At 45.2% G+C, this 20,551-nt stretch overlaps 1 protein-coding gene across 6 annotated transcripts in view; it reads left to right on the top strand.

Annotated features, from left to right (window-relative positions):
- macrod1 (mono-ADP ribosylhydrolase 1) overlaps positions 1 to 20,551 on the top strand; it is an 81,246-nt gene that overhangs the window by 46,105 nt on the left and 14,590 nt on the right. For 4 of the 6 annotated variants that reach the window (XM_040175415.2, XM_078100566.1, XM_078100565.1 and 1 more), the window contains 2 exons: positions 3,603 to 3,632; positions 12,123 to 12,239. In XM_040175415.2, the coding sequence (XP_040031349.1) occupies positions 3,603 to 3,632; positions 12,123 to 12,239 (147 nt within the window). The remainder of the gene's footprint in view (positions 1 to 3,602; positions 3,633 to 12,122; positions 12,240 to 20,551) is intronic. The other 2 variants (XM_078100564.1, XM_040175418.2) reach the window with 2 other exon arrangements.

Here is a 20,551-nt window from a genome sequence, read left to right as displayed (position 1 = left end):
GGATCATTGATCATTTAACACAGGTCTGTTCTGCTCCACATACAAGCATCTTAATCATCATATAATCCCATGAATAAAGATTAAAAGCGAGAATAATTAAAACCCAAATGTATTCTGTACCCGTAAGAGGGAAGGTAAGAGTTGCATTTGAGTCTCGCACTCCTTCCCTGGAAGTCAAAAATATATATATTTGGGGATTATATCTTCTTCTGAACTGCCTGGGAGGCCAACTGTGTAAAAGATAATGATTTTAATTTGAAACATCTTCTCATACTTACTACAGCGAGGGTTTTGTATAACCCATCACTTGTGTTTTTTAAACCCTGCAGTGGAGCAAAGCCAGAGAAGAGCATTCTAAAGGTTTTATTGTGTTGCAGCATGAACGTATAAATGTGGAGGCAAGAGCTCAGTGTCTTTTCTTGTCTTGGTTCATTAGATTCTCTCTCCTCATCGAAGGCCTTCACGGTTTTTACCTCCCTGGTGCACTGAAGGGAAATGGGAGAAAAAAGAACAAACATATAAACTAGCCGGACATCTTCTATCAAATACATTTCGTCCCACAATCTTGAGATCTTTTAAAGCGAGCTGTATTTCTTACTTTTCTTACAGTCATATGGTCTCAAAGCATCACCAACGGAAATTTATTTTCCCAGTTGAAAAACTAGTTTCTACGGTAATTTTGTTAACATTTGGTGCCGTATTGTCGTCATTGCTGATGATAGCTGTCCAGACGCAGACAGCAACACTTCTCAAGGAGATGTTTTCAGCAGTTACAATGCAGCATGGTTGCAGACGTTTTTTTATTTCTAAAACATTGGTTTGTGCAAAGCTTTGTTGTCAGTCTGGCACTACAGCGGAGCGACATCAATAACCCAAACGGCATTTCAGCCATACGGCATGTTTTGAACATGATTTGAGTGGCTTAGCTTCACCATCACTGTGTGAAAGTGTTCTTTGGGCTTTATGGCTCTATGGGAAATGTTGGACATCAAGTGACACGAAGACAAGGCAGGCAGCGGGAGAGTGGTTGAAAATAACACATTTTCACAAGATAGGTCCTTAAATGCATTTGACATCATAAACTGGCACAAGTTATTTTATTTTGGACAGACACTTACTTTAACGTGACGCCACTCATACCAACTAAACCTAAACTTACATTATGACCATTGATATTAAATATTACAATCATTTATTTGCTCATTTGCATCGTTTTTGCGGCTCAGAAATCTCATCATTGAATGAAGCAAGCTTCACGACTTTTATTGATTGAACATCATCTGTGCTAAACCACCAAATGACTCAAACCTTTTCTAATCCGGCCTCTGTCAGCGGCAATACGGGCCGTGTTAAATGGACACCCAAGCGGCTCGAAACAGTCGGAGCCACGGCGCTGCAGCCGGGTTAAAAGAGCGCCATCTTCAGATCTGCGGCTTTGGGCCCGACGTGCCTCCATGGTGCACCCCTCTGCCGCCACCAGCTCACTCCACCACCAACCACACCCGGGGGACCGCGCGTTCGGCTCTGGAGCGCCACGTCGGTGCTGGAAAAGAAACCCTCCATCACTCGGACGGCCTTGGGCGTGTTTCTCCACACGGACGCGTATTAACAAGGCCCATTATGTGATATCACTCTTATGTACAGCCTGCAGCTAATCAGCAGAGGATGAATGGAGACGCTTTATTCGTCGGGGCTTTTACATGGCGATGAGCTTTATTTCACTTCACTATAATATCCATCAGCTCTTCAACAGGCCGTGCACCTCAAATCGTCTCACGCTGACGCGTTGAAAGTCCTCGTCTTCAGTTCCCGCTGTTCGGAGCTGCACATTTTCAAGTTAGAGAGTGGAGGTATTCACTTTGGGGGATGTGAGTGAGACATACACAGGGACGTGTTGTGTGTTGAGACACTCAAATTAAGTGGGATTTACCATTAATGAGGCAGTGGGGGATGGTGGAAATGTTGCAGAGTAGCAGATTCTTGAGAGGGAAAGACAGCTGTGGGATTTAGTCTCTGCGCTCCCTCTTTAAACTCGCCTGGATCATCCTCTGAGCGTGCACCCAATTGGCACGCCTAAACACTAACTAACTAAAGCGAGAGACGTCTCCCATGTGCCACGTGTGTTCTGAAGTAACTTGGTAACTGTCGCCAGCACAGAGATTATGTGCTCATCACATTTTCCTAACACGGTTCCACCGAGCAAAAGTGCTTCCAGGATGGAGGGGAAATAATTGGAAAACAGGATTTTTACGAGTTCCTGGTCAGGTTCGGGTTGGAGGCGCTGCAGCCGGTGATGTCTGCATGTTAGCGGATAAGCGAGGGAAACACTTCGATCACATGCGTCAGCCGGCAGCAAATATATATATATACATATGTACACAGAGAGAGAAAGAGAGAGCGACCTCAGAATATTGCCATTTATTCGAGCTGCAATCAACTCCTTGTTATTCCACCTTTTTTTCTGATCCAAATTGAACCATCTTGCCTGCCGGTTTCTCACGGAGTTGTTTATTTTTCTTTGGACTGTAGCCTCAGCATGAGTTCACTCATTAGCTTTGCAGACCGTGCAGCTACTCGGTGTGACTGCGCAGCGCTTGTCAGTCCTCATTGGCGGGACTCAGAGCCTGCTGGTTCTCATTCTGTCGATCTAATCAGGGACGGAGTTACACCTGCACTGCCAGGTGACTGCCAGGTGAATGCAATTAATTTCTGGTTGGATAACACTGCAGCACTGCGAGCACTGAGGACTTGGACTGAGAACCACTCTTGTTGAGAAATGCTGAGCCGAATAATGAATAATGTAAGATAGGACAAGTCCATGCGGCATGTGAATATAATAACGAGTTTAATAAGCACAATCAGAGGTAAAAGTGAATTCAATCTTTGCAGATTAAAGTTTGTGTACAACACACCCAGCGCACACGTCCGTGCCGATGAAGAGATGTTTTGGACTCAGCTGTTTATGAATATAATGATGAGGTGTTCCCTTTGGTGAAGCGTCAAGGGAGTGCAGAGCCCAGTGTGTCTGCAACAAAGAAGAAGTAGATAAATGGGGATTTCTCTGTTGCAAACAAGCAATCCAAACTACTGATGCAACCTTGAATACAGCAGCGGTCAGCTCTGTAATTAGTAGTTATCGTTAAGTTGTTATTGGGATGCATTTTTTTCATCAACAATTAAACCAATTTATTCGTTTAAAAATGTCTTAAAAAATGGTCATCATGGCTTGAGAGCACAAGGAAATGCTTTTTGTGCCAGTCTACAGATTTACTTAAACAACGTATTGTGAAAATACAGAAAAGTGAAAAACGCTCACAGAGGAGCTTGTAACTCGGAACATTAGGTATTTTCTTCAAAGCCTTTGCTAATATATTATCCATTTTAATTGAACGATTTACTATTTTCCGCTCTACATTTGTGGTTTTATGCAAATTGAATGCGGTGAGAAAAGATAAATATCAGATATAACAGGAAATCCAAACTGAGTCATCTTCTCTTAGCTTCATGCATTCTGTTTTTAATACCCACAAGTTTGGTAGTTTCAAATCATTGTGTTTGAGGCATTTTCGTTCCACTCATATTTCTTCTTTTCCCTCTTTCAGCCAACAAGACCCTGCTTGGCGGAGGTGGAGGTAAGTCACAACCTGTCTCGCCCTTTGGTTGTGTGTGTGTTTTTGCTTGCCAGGGCACCTGTAGTCCTCCCTTGTTAATAATAATAGTATAGCTTTGTGGTGCAAATGGTCCTCCCTGGACGGCAAATCATTTCAAATGTTCTTTTAATGAAATTATGCAGCGCAACGCACCATCCAGAGAGAGCGCGTCGCTTGTGTGGTCCGCCTGTACATTTCTTTGTCTGCTAGCAAGCAGCTCTTTGTTGTGGCAGGTGTGCAAAGTGTGTTTGCATGCCGCGCTGTGCGCGTCTGTCTGTCCGTCTGCCCGTGTGTTTGTACGGTGAGCGCAGGTGCAAAGTCGATGGTTCATAATTTATGGGAGTGAAGTGCTGTGGTTGTAAACAGTCATTTTTCAGTGTATTGTTGACTCAGTGCTTTGCTGCATGCGTGTGATGTCGGGCGTCCGGGTTTAATCGATACTCCTGATAAATCTGTACGGCTAATGCGGCTTCCACCTTCGCTAAAACCTTTACACACACACACACACACGCGCGCACACCCTTTCCATTGGGGGGGAGGGATGGGGGGGGGGGGTGATGTGTTTCTCTCTGGTTGTTTTCTTTACTTTTCATTTGGCCAAACGGCTCAGACCAGCTCACATAGACTGACACTTTAACCTTTGATTTGTATGTAATGTGGGTGCATGTGGTAAAGTGTTTTTGCTTTCCAGTCTCCATGGTGACATCTCCCCGTGGCGCACCTGTACGTGTTCATGTGCATTCGTATGCAAGTTCACTGCATTTGCCTGCCTCTGAAGCTGCATTTGCTTGTCTGAAATGTGTTGGAGCGGTAAGTCCTCTGCCCTCGCCGATCCACTCCAGCTGAGCCTCGAACCGTGAAAATGGGCCGCGCACCCGCGCATTCAGTACATCGCGATCAACAGCATCGCTTGCCGTCGTCCCGAAGTCTCTGACGCCTCTGTGGGGACAGATGGTTTCTAGAGAGGCCGTGAATGAATGTGTGCGTCAAACTGTTAACACCGGCGTAATTACTTCAAATTTGTATTCGGTTAATTCTATCCACAACATCTGTTTTAGCTGTAAAAACGTCCACCGACGTGCTGGAAACGGCTACGCATCCAACAACCACCATCTGCATCCGTGTTGTTTCTTTTTTTCTTTAAGCTCTGTCAATCTTCAACACTCTCCTGCTCTTTTGGTGTTCCCACCCCCCCCCCCCCATCCTCCCCTCCCCCTCCTCCACCCTTCCAGCTCTATCCTCCGGGGTTTGCTAAGGCAGATAGAGGCTGCGGTAGGTGTTAATTAGAGAGCGAGTTAAGCGTAGAGAGAAGCGGGAGAAGAGAACAACAAGAGAGACGGTGGGGAAACGATGGTTCGAGCGAGAAGACGAGAGACAAAAGCAATGGCGGCTCCAATAGATAAACATGCAGATGCCAAGCCCAGTGAACAAAACACCCACGGATCATTCAGCATATGTCCCCTTACCCCGAGATCAAGCGACGCACCATTCATGCGTTCAGCTTGGCGTGTTCTTCAGAGGTGATGCAACAAAAGGTCTTTACTACACTGCATTGCTACTCAGTCTCAAGGGTACCTGGGTAGATGTCATTCAGTTGGATCAAACACACACCTGTTAACATTGTTTTCTTCAGTCTGCAGGGGTGCTGAGCTCTGGCCGCACATCAACAACAAACCCAAGGGCAGGAAATTAGAAGGTTTTTTTAATGGCCCCTGGCTGCAATAGCTCATTTATTCCAGCATTTCTATGTTTTGCGGCTATGATTGATTTTACAAATGGAAAACAAATCCCAGATGATAATTGGATGATTGGAGGATCGGGCAGCCACAAGCTTTATACATAGTGTGTGAATAAATATTTATTCATAGAAGTAGGTCACCATATGTCAGTAATGTGCCTTTGGGTAGAGTGGTGCGTTGAAGGTTTGTGGCCTGCTCCGTCATTAGGGACGGGAGAAAAGGTCAGACACCCTATAAAGGGATATGTTCTCAATCCAGCACAATCTGCCATGTGTACATCGAAGGAGTTACTGAACCTTATAATCATCTCTCCATAGCAGCCACGAAGAGACTCCTCACTAGGAAGAGGACACTCTTTAGTTCAAATGAAGTGGGAACTTTTCCCCAATAATTCCCCAATAATACAAGTTACAAATTCCCAGTCGGCTAACTGGGACTGGTGAAGCCTCACGTGCGCTCTGTATAGGAAGGGATTGCCTAATGGCTGGTATGGACAGGAACGTGGCCTCCATCCACCCTCTTCTCCACTCGTGTGTCTCTTCAGTGTGTTCAGGTGTTGTACCCATGAAAGATAGAAGGTCTACCATTTGCGGTGCGGTATTTTGATTTTGACACAAGAAAAAGCTTAAAGGTGACGATCTCCCTTATAAAGGAGTCGTGCATATTTACAAAATGAGGACTGACAAACCAGCTGACTCACAGTAATGCTCGATTTGTACCTGATGCAAGGGGTTGAAAATAGCCTTGTCGCAGATGTTTGAGGCGTAGATTTTGATTGATGATTAAATTAGAATTGATTGCATGGTATCAGCGTAAATCAGCAATGCAATGTGCTGTATTTGCATTAAAAATATTGCGATCAAAACCAGACGTGAGGTTACAAACCCAGGCGGCTGGTGTCAGAGAGCCTGTTGTGGGTCTGTGGGGACTGAGTGCTCAGGATGTGAACCAGCCATGAAGACAGCGGCTGCCTATGATTGGTTTAGGTGTCTTAAGCTATCCGGACACAGCTCACAATAAATGAGCATGATCCCAATCATTCACTTATATTTTTGTATTTGGTTGGGAGAGGTGGCTGGTAGGGGGAGTGGAAGGGGAAGGAAGTACAAAATCCTCTTGCACATTGGATTTTCTTGCCGAGCCGGTTTTGTGTATTCTGACATCTATAATCAATCCTCCAGGACGAGGATGAGGTTTCATACCCTGCTCTGGAAGTCTCTCGGCTTTTGTTGCTGTGTGTCTGCAGTGCAACCCTCCTCTGCTCTCTGCCTGTCTGTGTGAGGAGAATAAAAGCAGGCAGTGGAGGGGCTTGTCTGCTCGACTTTCACAACAAGGGAACAAGGGAGCATGTATTGTGAGTAAAGGGGCAGAGGATCGTTTTTTTGGGGGCGCGGAGACGAGACAAGAGGCAAAGAGCGCTCAGAGTACCTTCCACTAACAATGCTGTCAGTGCCTCTGCTTCACAGGGTTAAACGGCCATGTTTATGTGATTAACTTTGTAGTGGCATTTAACAGGTTTTTAACTCTGCGTGTACAGAGACACGAGTGTGCGAAGCAGTGTGCATGTATGTGCGTGCATCTCACCCCACCAGGCCCATCCCAAATGTTGCCTTGGCAACAAGCTGACTGAAGTAAATGAGTGTCCTGGCTCTGCTGAGGGATTGTGGGAAAGCAATATGCCAGCGTTCCGCCCCATTAGTTTGACGGACAGCCTGTTTGGCCTATAAGAGGTCAGCTGGCAAGGGCAGCCGTATTAGTATTCCATAGGAGAGACCTCGGGATTGGTTTTACTCTAATGTCAATCTACGTGTGTGTGTGTGTGTGTGTGTGTGATTGTTTGTGTGCCCCGCTGCGGGTCGCAGGCGGCTCGCCAGGTAAGCATATCGCCAATTATCACTGCCCCGTCCCCCTACCTCCCTGGCTCCCTCCTCCCTGTCTCCCCCAGAGTCAGTCGATACTGAGCCTGTGAGGGAGGAATGATAACACCTCAGCCGGCCCGCCGCCTGCTTAGCTGGCTGCTCGCTGGTCCACAGAAGCCAAAACCCTCATTTCTACCACGTCTCTACATCCATCCATCCCTGGAATCCTTTTTAGTCTTTCTCCTCTTTGAACCCCCGCTAACCATTCATCTTCTCCCTTTTTTGTTTTTCACCCCCTTTCTCCTTCAGTCTCTTCACCTACGCAGCCTTTTTACACTTGATCCCCTCCCAAAACCCATTTCTCTTTGTCCAACTGTGCTTTTCAATCCTTCGTCTCCCTCTGTCTCTGCGTGAGTCTCTCCATTGTTTTTTTTTCATATCTCCATCCCATCTCATATTTGCTTGTAGACTGGGCTTCAGTGGCAGAAAATGTTGATGTGATATTTTGTATGGTAATGAAGACTAAATAATGAATGCGTTTTTTTTTTTATATGGAAATGAGTTAGATACTTCCTGCAAGATTTTTTTTTCTTGTGTCTGTTAATCTCAATTAAATTCATGACTAATTCATGCTGATATCTGTTGGTGGCATTAGGTGTCGCTAATTAAGGCTGATTGTTGAGTAGTTCAACTACTCCATTTGCATGTGACGGAGTCAGTGGAGTATGAACAAGCGTCCGACGCTGCATTGATGCTAGTTTAGTTAGGGCTATCCTGTTTTCAATGCCGCGTGTGTGTGTTGACTTCTCAAAATGCAGTTTTGCATTTGCAACTACAGTTATTATTTACGGCTTTGAACTTCAATCTATGGACAACGTATTAACAGTTTACTTAGTGTTTCCCACTCTGTAAGAACTTGACCAGTGTCAGGATCTCTGATCCCCCCCGAGTCGGTTGATGAGAAGGATCCAACACGTTGATCAATTAAAGTCAAAAAGTTAACATTCATTTAGAAGACAAAAAGATTACATGAGCGATTCTCCGCAGATATCTGTCTCAAACTATTGCTTGCAAGCAGGAGGTCCAACACACCAGCACGTATTCCAGCGTTCTGTGTAACGGCGTCTCCGAGCAGTAAAAACGCTTATGTTTTATACACATGAGACCATAGTCAGTGGCAGACAAATGTTTTCAACATGTTTTACCACTACATGCATCTCAAACCAGCTATCTATTAGTTCATTGGACTTTGGGGAATATTAATCATTTGATTTTAGATGTATGCTCATTGTGCAGGAACTAAAGATATGTAACATATGTCGAAAAGCGTGTTAGATTGGCTAGTGTGCGTTTGCTCTCTTGTGTACGTGTTTTTGTCCGTGTGCAAACTTTAATAACGGAGGAAAACACTGACTTAAATGAATATGAATAGAAGGTAGATGGCTAGCTAGCCACCGTAGCTACACAAGCGGTAGGCTATCGTTAGCAGCTGCGAGGACGAGTCATCAGAGTCTGTAAATCAAGTTTTTCAATCGGTTGCAAAAGCGGTACGTTGCGCTACATGCTAATGTCAACATGCATGATCTGGTGGGTATTTACTATATTCATCATCTTAGTTAACATTTTTAAGTATTTCCTTTTTAATTCCATTATTTGCCCTTTGCAACACCAACCGGTGGACTTGGTTGATATTGTTCTCAAGAAGTAAAGGATTTAATTGCCCCCTTGAGCAGAATTTCCATTAAATATGTGCCTTCAATAAAGATGTACTGCTGGTGCAGCCTTTCTTCAACAAATCTATCACGTACACCTCCCTCTGCTTGGGAATTCGCCTTTCATATTTCTGACCGCATTGAAGTGACAGAACAGCGTCTGAATCGACTAAGTAGCATGCGGTGCTCATGCTGGGCTATTACTCGGGCTCCCGCAGAGCCAGAAGTTACCACAGTCCGAATAGAAGCCAACATTGGCTGTCTTCAGTGAGAGCGGGGACGGGGACAGCTCTTTGTATCAGAGAGGTAGGAGTTAGGGAGAGACTCAACAGACGTTAGGTTATTTCTTAGCCCTGCTCGCTGGGTTCCAGAGAGAGAGAGAGAGATTTATTCTCCTTCTGATGCGTTGCCTTCATTTGAAGATTGTGCACCACTGGAAATGTGAAATGATATGAAACGGCAGTGGTGTGTCTTTCTATATCCGAGACAAAGAACATTGGTTTCAGCAAGTACTTCAAAATAACATGTTCACAATGAAGAGACAAAGAAGAACATTCGTTTCAACAAATACTTCAAAATTACATGTTCCCGATGAAGAACGGGGACAGCTTTTTTGATGGAAACAAGGTCATCGCTTTGAGAGCAACAAATACAGGACGCCCACAAAACATGCAGTGCGATAAAGCCTGCAAACGCTTTTCAGCATATTCCACCAGTGAGCAACTTTTACAGGAATGATATGCCGCCGTCTCAGAGCGTCCAGTTCTCTGCAATAGTACATTCACGGTGAGGGGGGGGTCCACAAAACATTGGACTTTAAAATGGAAGAGAGATTTCTCTTCTCCAATTAGAAATAAACTCCAGTATGGCCCCAAATGTTGTCAGTACCTTAATCACCTACTTAGTAATCAGTAATTCACCAGGATGACAACATCCTTATTTGAACCAAAACTATAAACTTCCTCTAAACCTGAGTGCCTGACCACAGTGTGTTTTGGATTGATCTGGTTCCACCGTGGAGAATAGACTCATTTGGGAGGAAGCATGAAGCTGCACAAACATTACGTTAGTGTCCTGGCACCATGCAGCGATTACTCATTTCTCTTAATTTTTTGTCCTTCAAACATTTACTTTCCTAATCTCGGAATTAAGCCTGCTTGCATGCATTCATGCTGTGTTGGGTGTGAAAAATGAACTGTATATTGAACTATAACCACTCATTGTGCATGCGTCGGCTTGAGCGCGGAGGTTGTCGGGTCAAAAAGCATTACTGTAGCTGAAGGAAGTGCAGTCCTCTCATAAAAACTGGGAGCCAGTTTTCACCTTCAGCAGACTGAGGCTTTCAAACCAAAAACATCACAAAAGGTATTGCAGGTTCACATGTCAGTTCAATTTCAATCTTTTCGTTATTCTTGCCTGTTTCTTCCCTGCACACTATACTTGCATCTTCTGCTCTCTCCCTTGTTCCCCTCCCTTCCTCCCCCTTTCTGTCTCTCCATCTTATCACACTTATTCTCTATTTCAGAGTTGGGCTTCTTCAAAGTTGGGGCTTGCAGCGTGTGTGTTTGTGTGTGTGTGTGTGTGTGTCACCTCAAGGACTCTTCACACACTTGAATACATCTGTATATGGTAACACGTGTGCTTTGACAAGGATACACACACACAGCGCCATTACTTTGTGCACGCACACCAACGCGCAGCGAGAGCGGCATCTGATCTCGTTTCTGTGCACCCCGAGGAGGGAGCCGGTGTTCAGAACTCCCCTTTCACAGCCTCACACTTGCGTGCTTCGCTGCCAGTGCGGCCCGGTTCAATATGGCGCCGCGTGACACGGCACACTGCAGCCCAGCGCGTCATGCCATACGCCAACTTAACACAATAACGTTGAGGTGACACCAGACCCCCCCCCCTCGCCCACAGCTACTCGGCTTGGCGAAAGCCACCGCTGTAACATCTGCTCTGTGTACAGCGCGACAGATGAGAGCCACAGCAACCCGCTGAGCTGTGACATGTGGAAGGGTGTGATTGCAGTATTTTCACCGACGAGTCTCGCGGTGCTGCGGCAAACTTTTTTATTTCTGACAGATGTGTTTTATTCTGGGTGCATTATGAATTATTGACTCTATAGCCTCCCACATTATACCTCTGAATTGATTTGAAAGAAGAAGTCTTGATTTGGATTGCTTGCAGCAATCTGCATGCAGGTTGCTGTGTGTTGGCCAAGAACAAAGCTCACGTTCGACGCCAAGGTTTCAGGACGTGCGTGTTCACGTCCAGAGTGCATGTGGTTCGCTTTGGGAAAACATAAAGACCAAGAGGACGGTCTTTCCTAGCTGTTGCAAAGTGCCTCGACTGGAGATAACGATAAAAAGATGAATCATTCTTTGGGCCGTTAGGCATCCACTGGAGATGGGGTTTTTCAAAAGAACATATTACAGGGAAAACAAATGCAATATGTTGTCAGTGGACATTTTGCAGATGCATTCAGTAACATTTTGCAACTTTGCACCTAATTTAATTTATAAGGATCCTCTGGATAGGGATAAGAAGCAAAGACCTTCAGTCCAAATCTGATGCATGTCACTCTCCATCTCTATCTCCCCTTGTTTCCTGTCATCTCTACACTGATGACTTCCTCTTAAATACTTAAAATGCCTTTTTTTTAAAGTTCCCTGAGAAGTGTCAAATACTAAACTTTTGTTTCTTTTTTTTAGTTAAAATGGTAACTGTGTGGCTGAAACTGTCATTTGGCTCCTGCATCATTGCCATCCTGGAAAAGAACAGTCACGGTCTTTAGACGTGGTGTAGATCACAGACGGATACAGATTTATGAAAATGTAATTAATAAAGACTAATTGACCAGAAAGTCAAAGTCAGCTGAGTCCTTAATAACACATTAAATGGAGTAATTAACTAAAGCACTGGCCCTAAAATCCATTAAATAGACGGACACACAGAGAGTAAGATTCTTTGAAGACCAGAAAAATGGATTTAGGGAGAAAAGTTTTTTAAAAGTTAGCAGAAGACGGGTTGTACAGCTATTCACCTCTAATCCCGACATTATCCACGTCCTTTCCGCTCTGAGCTTTGACGCCTGTAAGGGTGTCGCTGGACACTCGAGTCTTCGCAGGCCCTCTGAATGTCCTCTCCTGTCCTCTCCAGTGGACGGAGCCATCCACCGCGCCGCAGGGCCCATGCTGAAGCAGGAATGCGCCTCCCTCCACGGGTGTGACACCGGAGAGGCCAAGATCACCTGTGGCTACGGCCTCCCGGCAAAGTGTGAGTAGGAAGTGTGCGAGCGACGGCTACAATGAGGTACTTTTTCTAGAAATAAATTGTGGAGTAAGAACCCAAAGCTGTTTTTCTTTCTACTTAAAGCACATCTGTTTTCCTCAAAAACCAAAATAATCTCACTCACGGCCTTCCATTTATAGCAAAGTAAACGGTACTCAATTATTAAGTGGCACTCCATTGCGGCGTGTGTAATGTGACAAAACCAGATATTCAACGTGACAGAAAAAGCTTTTCTAGGTGTTTTAGTTCTGAAATATTCCAGCTTCTCTTCTAATACACAACACGGGACTGTGGGAAGGGCCTCAGCACTCGATGTAGATCGTACATTACAGGTTACTTAGCTGGCGCTTTTGTCCAAAGTGACTTACAATGAGTGCATTTCAAACACAAGGCTACAAACTCAAAAGAACAAGAAACAAAGTGCCATTTCATTGTAGGTCTTGCTAGCGCTACAGGTCATGTCATTTTGGTTGTAAAAAGCCTCTTTTCTCCAGGGAGCTGTTCGAAGTCTGGTAAATTGACTCGAGTGACATCGCTTCACATTTTGTTGGGGCTGAAGAGAGGTGGAGGTGCATTGTGGGTAGAAGAATGTGCGGAATAAAAATTGTAAAAGTTTTGGAATCAGTAGGTTTGTGTAGAACATGATTTCCCTGTGAAAGTGTTTCGCACAGTTGAGCGTTCCCATGTGTCACGCCCGCCCACCGCTGTAATGGCACACACACAACACGACGCCAATAGGTATTGCCAGAATGCTCTGTGCAATATAATGACCACCCAGGTGTGCGTGTGAGTGAGTAGGAGAGATTAAAATAACACAGCGTCTGTGTGATGTCAGCTTATGGTTCCACAGAGAGTTTAAGTTCACAACGAAAGGAAGGCAGAGAAAAGGGAAGCGAAGATAAAGGCGAGCTCAAGGCAGGATGCAGAGCGGGAGTAGAAGAGACAGATGAGGAGGGAGTGGGAGAGGTAAAATAAATAAAAATAAAAATGAAGCAGCGTGGGGGGAGGGGATTAGCAGGGACATGAGTTCTTGTATTGTCTGTTCGAACTTTCTGGATGTTAGCTCTAATGTTTGTGAGGGGATTCTTCTGCATGTCACTCCGGTCGGCTCTTGTGTGCATGCGCCTACTGTGTATTATTATACTGTGGTTACTAGTAGTGTCTGTGTCGCTTTAAAGGTGCTACAAAATTTGGTAACATTTCCATTGCCTGTTAATGGCGGCCCAGATGGCTGTTCGTACAGCGCTAGCAACCGCAGAAACACTGTTAACCTGATGGCTGCGTAGCATATAGCATAGCATTTAACATGGCAGCGGCTATGAGGTAACGGGACACGCTCACCTGCACAAATACACACCAAACACACGCAAGGAGAAGCTTAGATGACTACGCACACAGAGAGAGAGTTCCTTTTCTGCTCAGGTAGACAGTACTCCTCTGAGCGAAGTAAATCACTTTATATACATTGCGAGTCACCTGTCAGGTCCTATCCCTCTCTTACCTGTAACTATCTCAGCGTGGAATCCGAATGACTCACTGACTCACCCGCTGTGTGTGTGGCCTCAGCGCAGTAGGCCGTGTGGAGACTGGCTGCAGACCGAATATTAAGTCTCCAAAATAATGCAACACTCCGATGCTTAAACACTCACAACAGGGCTTGATTACTTCTCAGCATGAGGGGAGAGAGGCGAGACGGCATTAAGGCGCAGGAAGCAAAGAGTATTGTGTGAAGGCAGAGCGCCGCGGTGGAAAAGAGAGAGACGTGAATCCTCGAGACAGGTCCAAACGCTTTGATCTTGATCTGTGTGTGCCTGCCACCAGATGTGGTATTTAAAGAGCGTCTGGCTCACGAGTTGCCAAATGGTCCAGAGGACCCGCTGTCAGCCCTCCATGCAGAGTGTTCGTGGATGATCCCGCTGCCACTTAGCCAGCCGCATCCCAGCACCGTAACCTAGCAACACTCGGAGTGCATGGCACACCGCCGCTGCATTTAGCAAGAGTCGCTTACAATTTGGGGATGTTGACAAATGACAGCTGGAAAATTTCATGCAGACCGTGTCTAGATTCACATATTAAAACCTAAGATGTTTGAATCATATCAGCCGCTGTAATTAGAAGGACTTGATTAGCAGTGGAACGGTTTGGGATCAGCCGGTTTTCAATGAGGGATCCATCAATACTGTGTGTGTCTGTCTGTGTGTGTGTGTGTGTGTGTGTGCGTGTGCACGAATGTGCGCGCGCTATGACAGTTTTGCTCATACGTCAGCCAGCTGCACTGGCTGTTGTGAGACGCGTGTGCGCCTGTCCAGTGTGCACCAGTGTGTGTTTCCGGTTGCCAGGCGGGGGAACGTGGGCCGGGAGTGTTACCCGGACAACCCAGCGCCCTGGAGCTCACCTGTGTACCGATGAACACAGCGGCAACGCTGCTAGCGCTCCCCAGCGCCGCCCCCCCCTCCAAATAACCCCCTCCGGACTGGCAGAAACGCAACAGCGTGCCACATCGGGGGGGGAAACAGGGTGGTGGGTCTAATGTAGGGAGAGACAACAAAGCTTCTTATCCATGACCAGAATGAGTGTACAGTGATAAGACATAAAGTACTGCAGGTAATCAACCGCATAGAACGCCTAGTCAGAGGACAGTTCATTACTAACAGATAATGTGTGATAATGAAGTCTTAACACAGTCTTTGGCACTTGGACTCCACACAGAGAGATGTAATCGAGGGGCGTCTTCCCTGCGCAGCAGCACGATAAATCCCCCACATGGAATCCAGACTGGTGCTGGGGGTATTGGCTGATGAGGCTCATTGAATGATGAGGTGATGAGGCTGATAAATCCTCAAAGATTGGGCGGAAATGGGGGAGATGGAGGGTCCAGCAGCATCGATGGGCTGAAGGTGGAGAGACATCATATTTAAGGGACAGCAGCCAGATGATAGGCTAACGATGTAACGGTTTCGTTGTGCTTATTGGATAAAGGACACCTGCTGATTTAAACAGCTGGTGTCAGGATTGACAGCCCCGAGCCGAGAAAATAATTACGGGCGTGTTGGAATAAATTCTCCCTGGCTGAATGCTTAGAAGGTATCATACCTGCTAAATGCTGGCTAGCTAGTGTTTCACTCTGTTGTTTGGTGACTATAGCTTAAATACAATGACAGGTGGTGAGAATTAACCCAAACCGCAAGATGGGAGCTGGAAAACCAAAATAATGACCTTGAATGACCTTATTGTAAATATGAACATATCAATGATATGAGCTATGGACAAGTTGAAATACTAACAGTTAAGAGAGACTGAGCAGTTAAGAGATACTGAGCAGCTCACCCCAAAATACTTCAACTCTGCAGTCAAATTATTTATGCAACTACCGGTCAAGCATTACTTTTTCAAATGTTTTCCCAGATTTCAGCCTCCCCCCAAAGAATTGCAAATAACTGTATTATACTGTAACAATCCTGTAGTTCGGTAAAGTGTCGAAAAGACCTTTGAGGCACAGTTGCACATAATGCTTGAGTGTTGTCCAAAATACTGCGTCTACTCTCCTTTAATGTCGGGGGATTTTGGTAGCGAGTGAAGGATTCTGTTTGAGGAATCGAGGAAGACACACGTGGAAAGAGATGGGAAGAGGGGAAACAAGATGGAGATGGAAACGCTTGGATAGAAAAAGTGCTGAAGGGAATAGAGAGGTGCAAAGCGAGAGAGAGAGACAGAGATCACTCTGTTAAAAACTGTCTGTTATGCTCCCCTCTCCTGCCTCCCGTCTCCCAGTTCCAGTTCCCTCGGTGGCCAATTACAGTTAATTAAAATCCTGGCTGCAGCTCTCCCGGACTCTCCCTCTTCCTCTCCTCCAAGGACTCCATCTCCCTGCCTCGCCTGTTGCACCGTCGCTCCCCCTCTTCTGGATCCCTTTCCTTCAAGGCGTCTCTGCCTGTCGTGATCAACAACCTAAACACCTCGTTTCTTCCCGTCTCGTTCTCTTCCTCGCCTTTTGCACCTCTTCACAGCCTCCTCTTTTTTTTCTTTTCCTCACTCCTACGTTTGTTACCCTTCTTTCTCCTTGTATTTCTAGCTTGTCTGTCGACCCTCTGCTCCTCCCAGCTTTTACTTTCCCGCCAGATCTCACCTCCTACCTCCCTTTTTTTCATCGACTGCTTTAGTGGCGCCAAGAGACTTGACAAGACTCTGGGCTAAAGACTGTTGCACTAAGGCTGTGATAACTTGCTAGTTGGGGAGTTTTATTTTACACGGTTGTCGACATCTTTTGCTTCTTCCTGCCTCGGCGTCAGCAGTGTGATCCTTCAAGGTGTTAAAAAAGCTCCGTCAACGCTGCTGATGAGGAGGAGCGCGGTGATGGTGACGATCGCAGCAGCGGTGGTGTGAATTCATTCAGTTAATTAATTCGCCATAAAAAAGAGAAAAGGCTCCAGTGTTGCTTGGCATAAGGGGAACGGAGTTTGCGTTGAAGTCGCTCTTTGATGAAGAGAATTATTTAGCGTCGGCATTTTGTTCCTCCTGTCAGCTCTGTATACAATAAAAAAAAATTAAAAAACGCCTTTCTGTCTTTTTTCAGAGAGAGGTGGAAAGCGATAGGGAGAGCTGCAGGGGCCTTTACGAGGGCTGAGCCTTCCCTCCCTGGATTTAAGAGCCGCGTCCGCTCGGCCGAGCACAAACTGAGGCCGAGCACACAAAGGACCAGCTCGGCTTTTTGCTGCCTCTGCTGCTTTAGACAGTCAGACGAAGAAGAAAAGCAAGGGACAGATGGAGGTGCGAGAACAGAGAGGGAGGGACGGAAAAGGGGGAGGGCCGGATGGACGGGCGTCGGGTATGCAGGAGCAGCGACTCGCGGCCTCCCAGGTAAGAATGGTGTGGGGCCGTTATGGGGGTCCGGGATGGGGGGGAGGGGGGGTGGCGACGATTGGCCGGAATGGCAGACAAAGAGGAAGGGCGGGTGTCACCGGATGGCGCTCAGTCAAGTTCTGTTAATGCTCAGTGACGCCCACTAAGGAGAGAGAACACACACTCACACACACACTCACTCACACACACACTCACTCACACATTGCCCTGTCTCTTTGGGCGGTAAATGTGCGCAGCAAATCAGGTGTGAGATGAATATAGTTTTTGCTGCGCTCAAGTGCAAATTTCCTTTCCTTCTCTCCGGGTTATTTACTGTTTTCCCCGCTTAGCAGTAGGTTCAATGAAATGAAAGTGCTTTAATGCCATCTGTCAGAAACAGGCTTTCGTGTTGTAATGAGGTCAGATTGTGGTTTTACCCTTGATGAAATAATAGCCTGTTTTTCTAATGGATCTGGTAAAAACTACAGTATTCTCAGGTGGAACACGGGATGAAACCACAAAGGACGTAGAAGAAGAAAGAGTTTCTGATGAGACAGATGGAAGTAGTCAGAGAGAAAACTTCAAGGAAAAAGTTCTCTTCTCTTAATTCTAATTATATTTTTTACCCATAAATTAATTAAATTTCTATACAGACATTTGAATCTGTTTGGTTTGGGAGAATTAAGAAAGCTGGATCCATTAGAATCCATTTCAGAAATCAGAATTCACATTTAGCCTTACTACATTTTGTAATTTTCAATACATTTTCTAATTGTAGTTACTTGCTATTAAAAAGTTTATAATATCATCTTTTGACATAAGCCTCAACCGGCTGCAACATTTACAAATGGCTTAGAAATTAGTCATAGTAAATATAGTATATAAAAACATAATCGGTACACGTTAAGTGCATTTACAAATAAACATTCTAACACAATATTTGATCTTGTAGTGTTATATTATCTAAGTAAAACATTTCAGTAATGTTGACTGATTACCATTCATTTTGAATTAATTTGAATGTGAGCATATTAAAAGGATTTATATTTAATAAGTGGTTATTCAGTATGAACTAATTGAGAGGCTTCATACCAGAAATGTTGATGGTGCATTATTAAAAAATACAATGTTTGAGGAAACCGTACAAACCTTTACACAGTAAAATGTAAATAGTGTTTTCTAACTAGCGGAGTCAAACAGTGATTCCTTCACTAGGTGAAAATCAATAAACATAAACAGCTGTTGCATTAAACAAAGTCTGTAAGCAGGAGGAGAGGAGAGAAGAACAGGAGAAATAATTTGATGTCTTGTGAGAAAACGGTTCGATCACATGCGGTGAAAATCAAATGAACAGATGATCTCATGACGACCCAAAGAGGCTTGTTGTTCAGAGCCTTTGGAAACGCCGCTTGAAGGGTAAAAAAAAAAAGCCTCACATCTGTTTAACAATAGGTCACGATTCCCTCCTCCATGTGGAAGATCGACCTTTTCAGGCCCGCTGAGCGGAGGCACATTATGTCACTAACGCACAACCGCAGAGCGATGACACAATTCATAGCGCGCACTAATGTTCATCTAAAGGCAGTTTTAAGCGTCGCCTTTTCATATGAACAGACGTGCTATGCAACCAACATCTGTGCATGTTTCTGTAATGACAATTTGGAAATGTTCAACCTGATGATAAAATGTGGCCATTACATGCTTTTTTTTGTGCGATGTATGCAGTTACCACAATGGCAGCTGCTGTTATGAACAAAGCATAAAACTGCTTGTTGGGAAAAAAAAATGCTTTCGCCTTTTTATGTGCGATATCGGCACGAAGGAGCCGGTTTGCGTTTCTCACTCAACAATCAACAAACAGCCAGAAAACCTCAAAAACTCAAAAACAAAACATGAAAAAGCCACAGAAAAAAGTGAAAGCCACAGAACGGTACAGTAGTGGGTCTCTTTCCATTGGTCCGTGTGTGTCCGCCCAACTCATCTGAATAAAATCTGTTGTAGTTATTTGTGCTGCACCATCAAACCCATCGAAACCATAGAATATTGTTTTGTGGACTGCGGTGTCTTGTCTTTTGTAACCAGTAGAGATTAAAGATTAAGAAATTAAGACATATTTAGGCAAGCAAAATGTTAAATTCAACTTTCATATATTAAAATAGTTCTAAGAAGAAAACACAGACTCCCAGAGAAGCATAGCCTGTGTTATCGTCTATTTCCCTTTTTAATGGGTTCATACTTTACTAAGTGAACGTCACACTGTAGTGAAGAAGACTTGCATCACAACCTGATGTTTACAATGTTTTACTGACTGAGAATAAGGGTCATTTTCCTCTTTGCCCCCTATGGCCAGCGGAGGGAATGCAGGTTTGGGCCGTTGGCCTCGTTTTTTCAGGCCATGTTTTGTTATACTGATGGTGTATTTTTCTTCTCTCTTCACAAAGTGATGAATTGATGAACAAAAATATTTTCACCTCCACGAATAAAGAAATAAAAAGATAAAGACCCCCGGCGTCTACATGGCCCACAATAAAACTTGTCGGACGACTTTTATATTTTAAATTTGGGTATTTTAAAGCGGCTCATGTAGCCCCGAGTTGCTAGCCTCAAGCAGAGATGAGGAACGTGCTCAGTGACTCGCTGCAATTTGCCTTCTATTCTTATGCCTTTTCCTCTGCAGCCACAAAAGGCTTCATTCAACATATTTACCGTATGAAGTAGTCCTCCACAAGGCCTGTAAACCGCCTCTGAGCTCCCCTATAACTCTCGCTATAACTCGCTAAGCCCACATACACATAAGTCCACATACTGACCTTGTCCGAATTGTTTGTGGAGGAACTTGACTGTCCTTCACGCAGCGCTGACCTCGTCTCCACCCAGCATGAAGTGGGTTGGACAGGCTTGATGGTCCTCGTGTCAGCAGACCTGCCTGCAGATAACGTGGCTGAATGGAAAAACCTTTCAAAGCAAGTTAATGCTAATCTTGGAATGATGTTTTCAATCAATCGCGTGTGTTGTCGACACTGTGTACATTTAACGTTTACAGAGCGAGGAGTGTAATTAAATCCCTCACTTGTTATCGAACCCAAACAGCCTCATCTAATCTCACTGGGCGATTTGTGTTTTCATACTTCCATCACCACTGCTGCTCCTCACACACACTCCACAACACACTCTCCCCTTCACACATAAACCCCTCACACATCCTAACAGGCTCCGCTAGCTCTCCCCCACCCAGCTCCCCTTGCCTCCCACCCTCTCTCTCTCTGTTTTAGGGTAATGTGAGCCAGCAGCTGAAACACATGGGGGGGGGGGGGGGGGGCGGTGTGTTGATGTATGGTGGAACTAAAGCAACCCTGCCGATCGATAATGTAAACAGGAGCGAAGAGAGGCGGTAAATAAGGCCGACTCCTGACAGAACTGTCTACCTCAGGTGACGGAGAGAGAGGAGAAGTAGAGGA

This window comes from Gasterosteus aculeatus, chromosome 4 (genome assembly GCF_964276395.1).
Source record: "Gasterosteus aculeatus chromosome 4, fGasAcu3.hap1.1, whole genome shotgun sequence".
NCBI lineage: Eukaryota > Metazoa > Chordata > Actinopteri > Perciformes > Gasterosteidae > Gasterosteus > Gasterosteus aculeatus.
The sequence above is the reverse complement of the archived record's forward strand: the minus strand, read 5'-3'. Positions and strand labels throughout refer to the sequence as shown.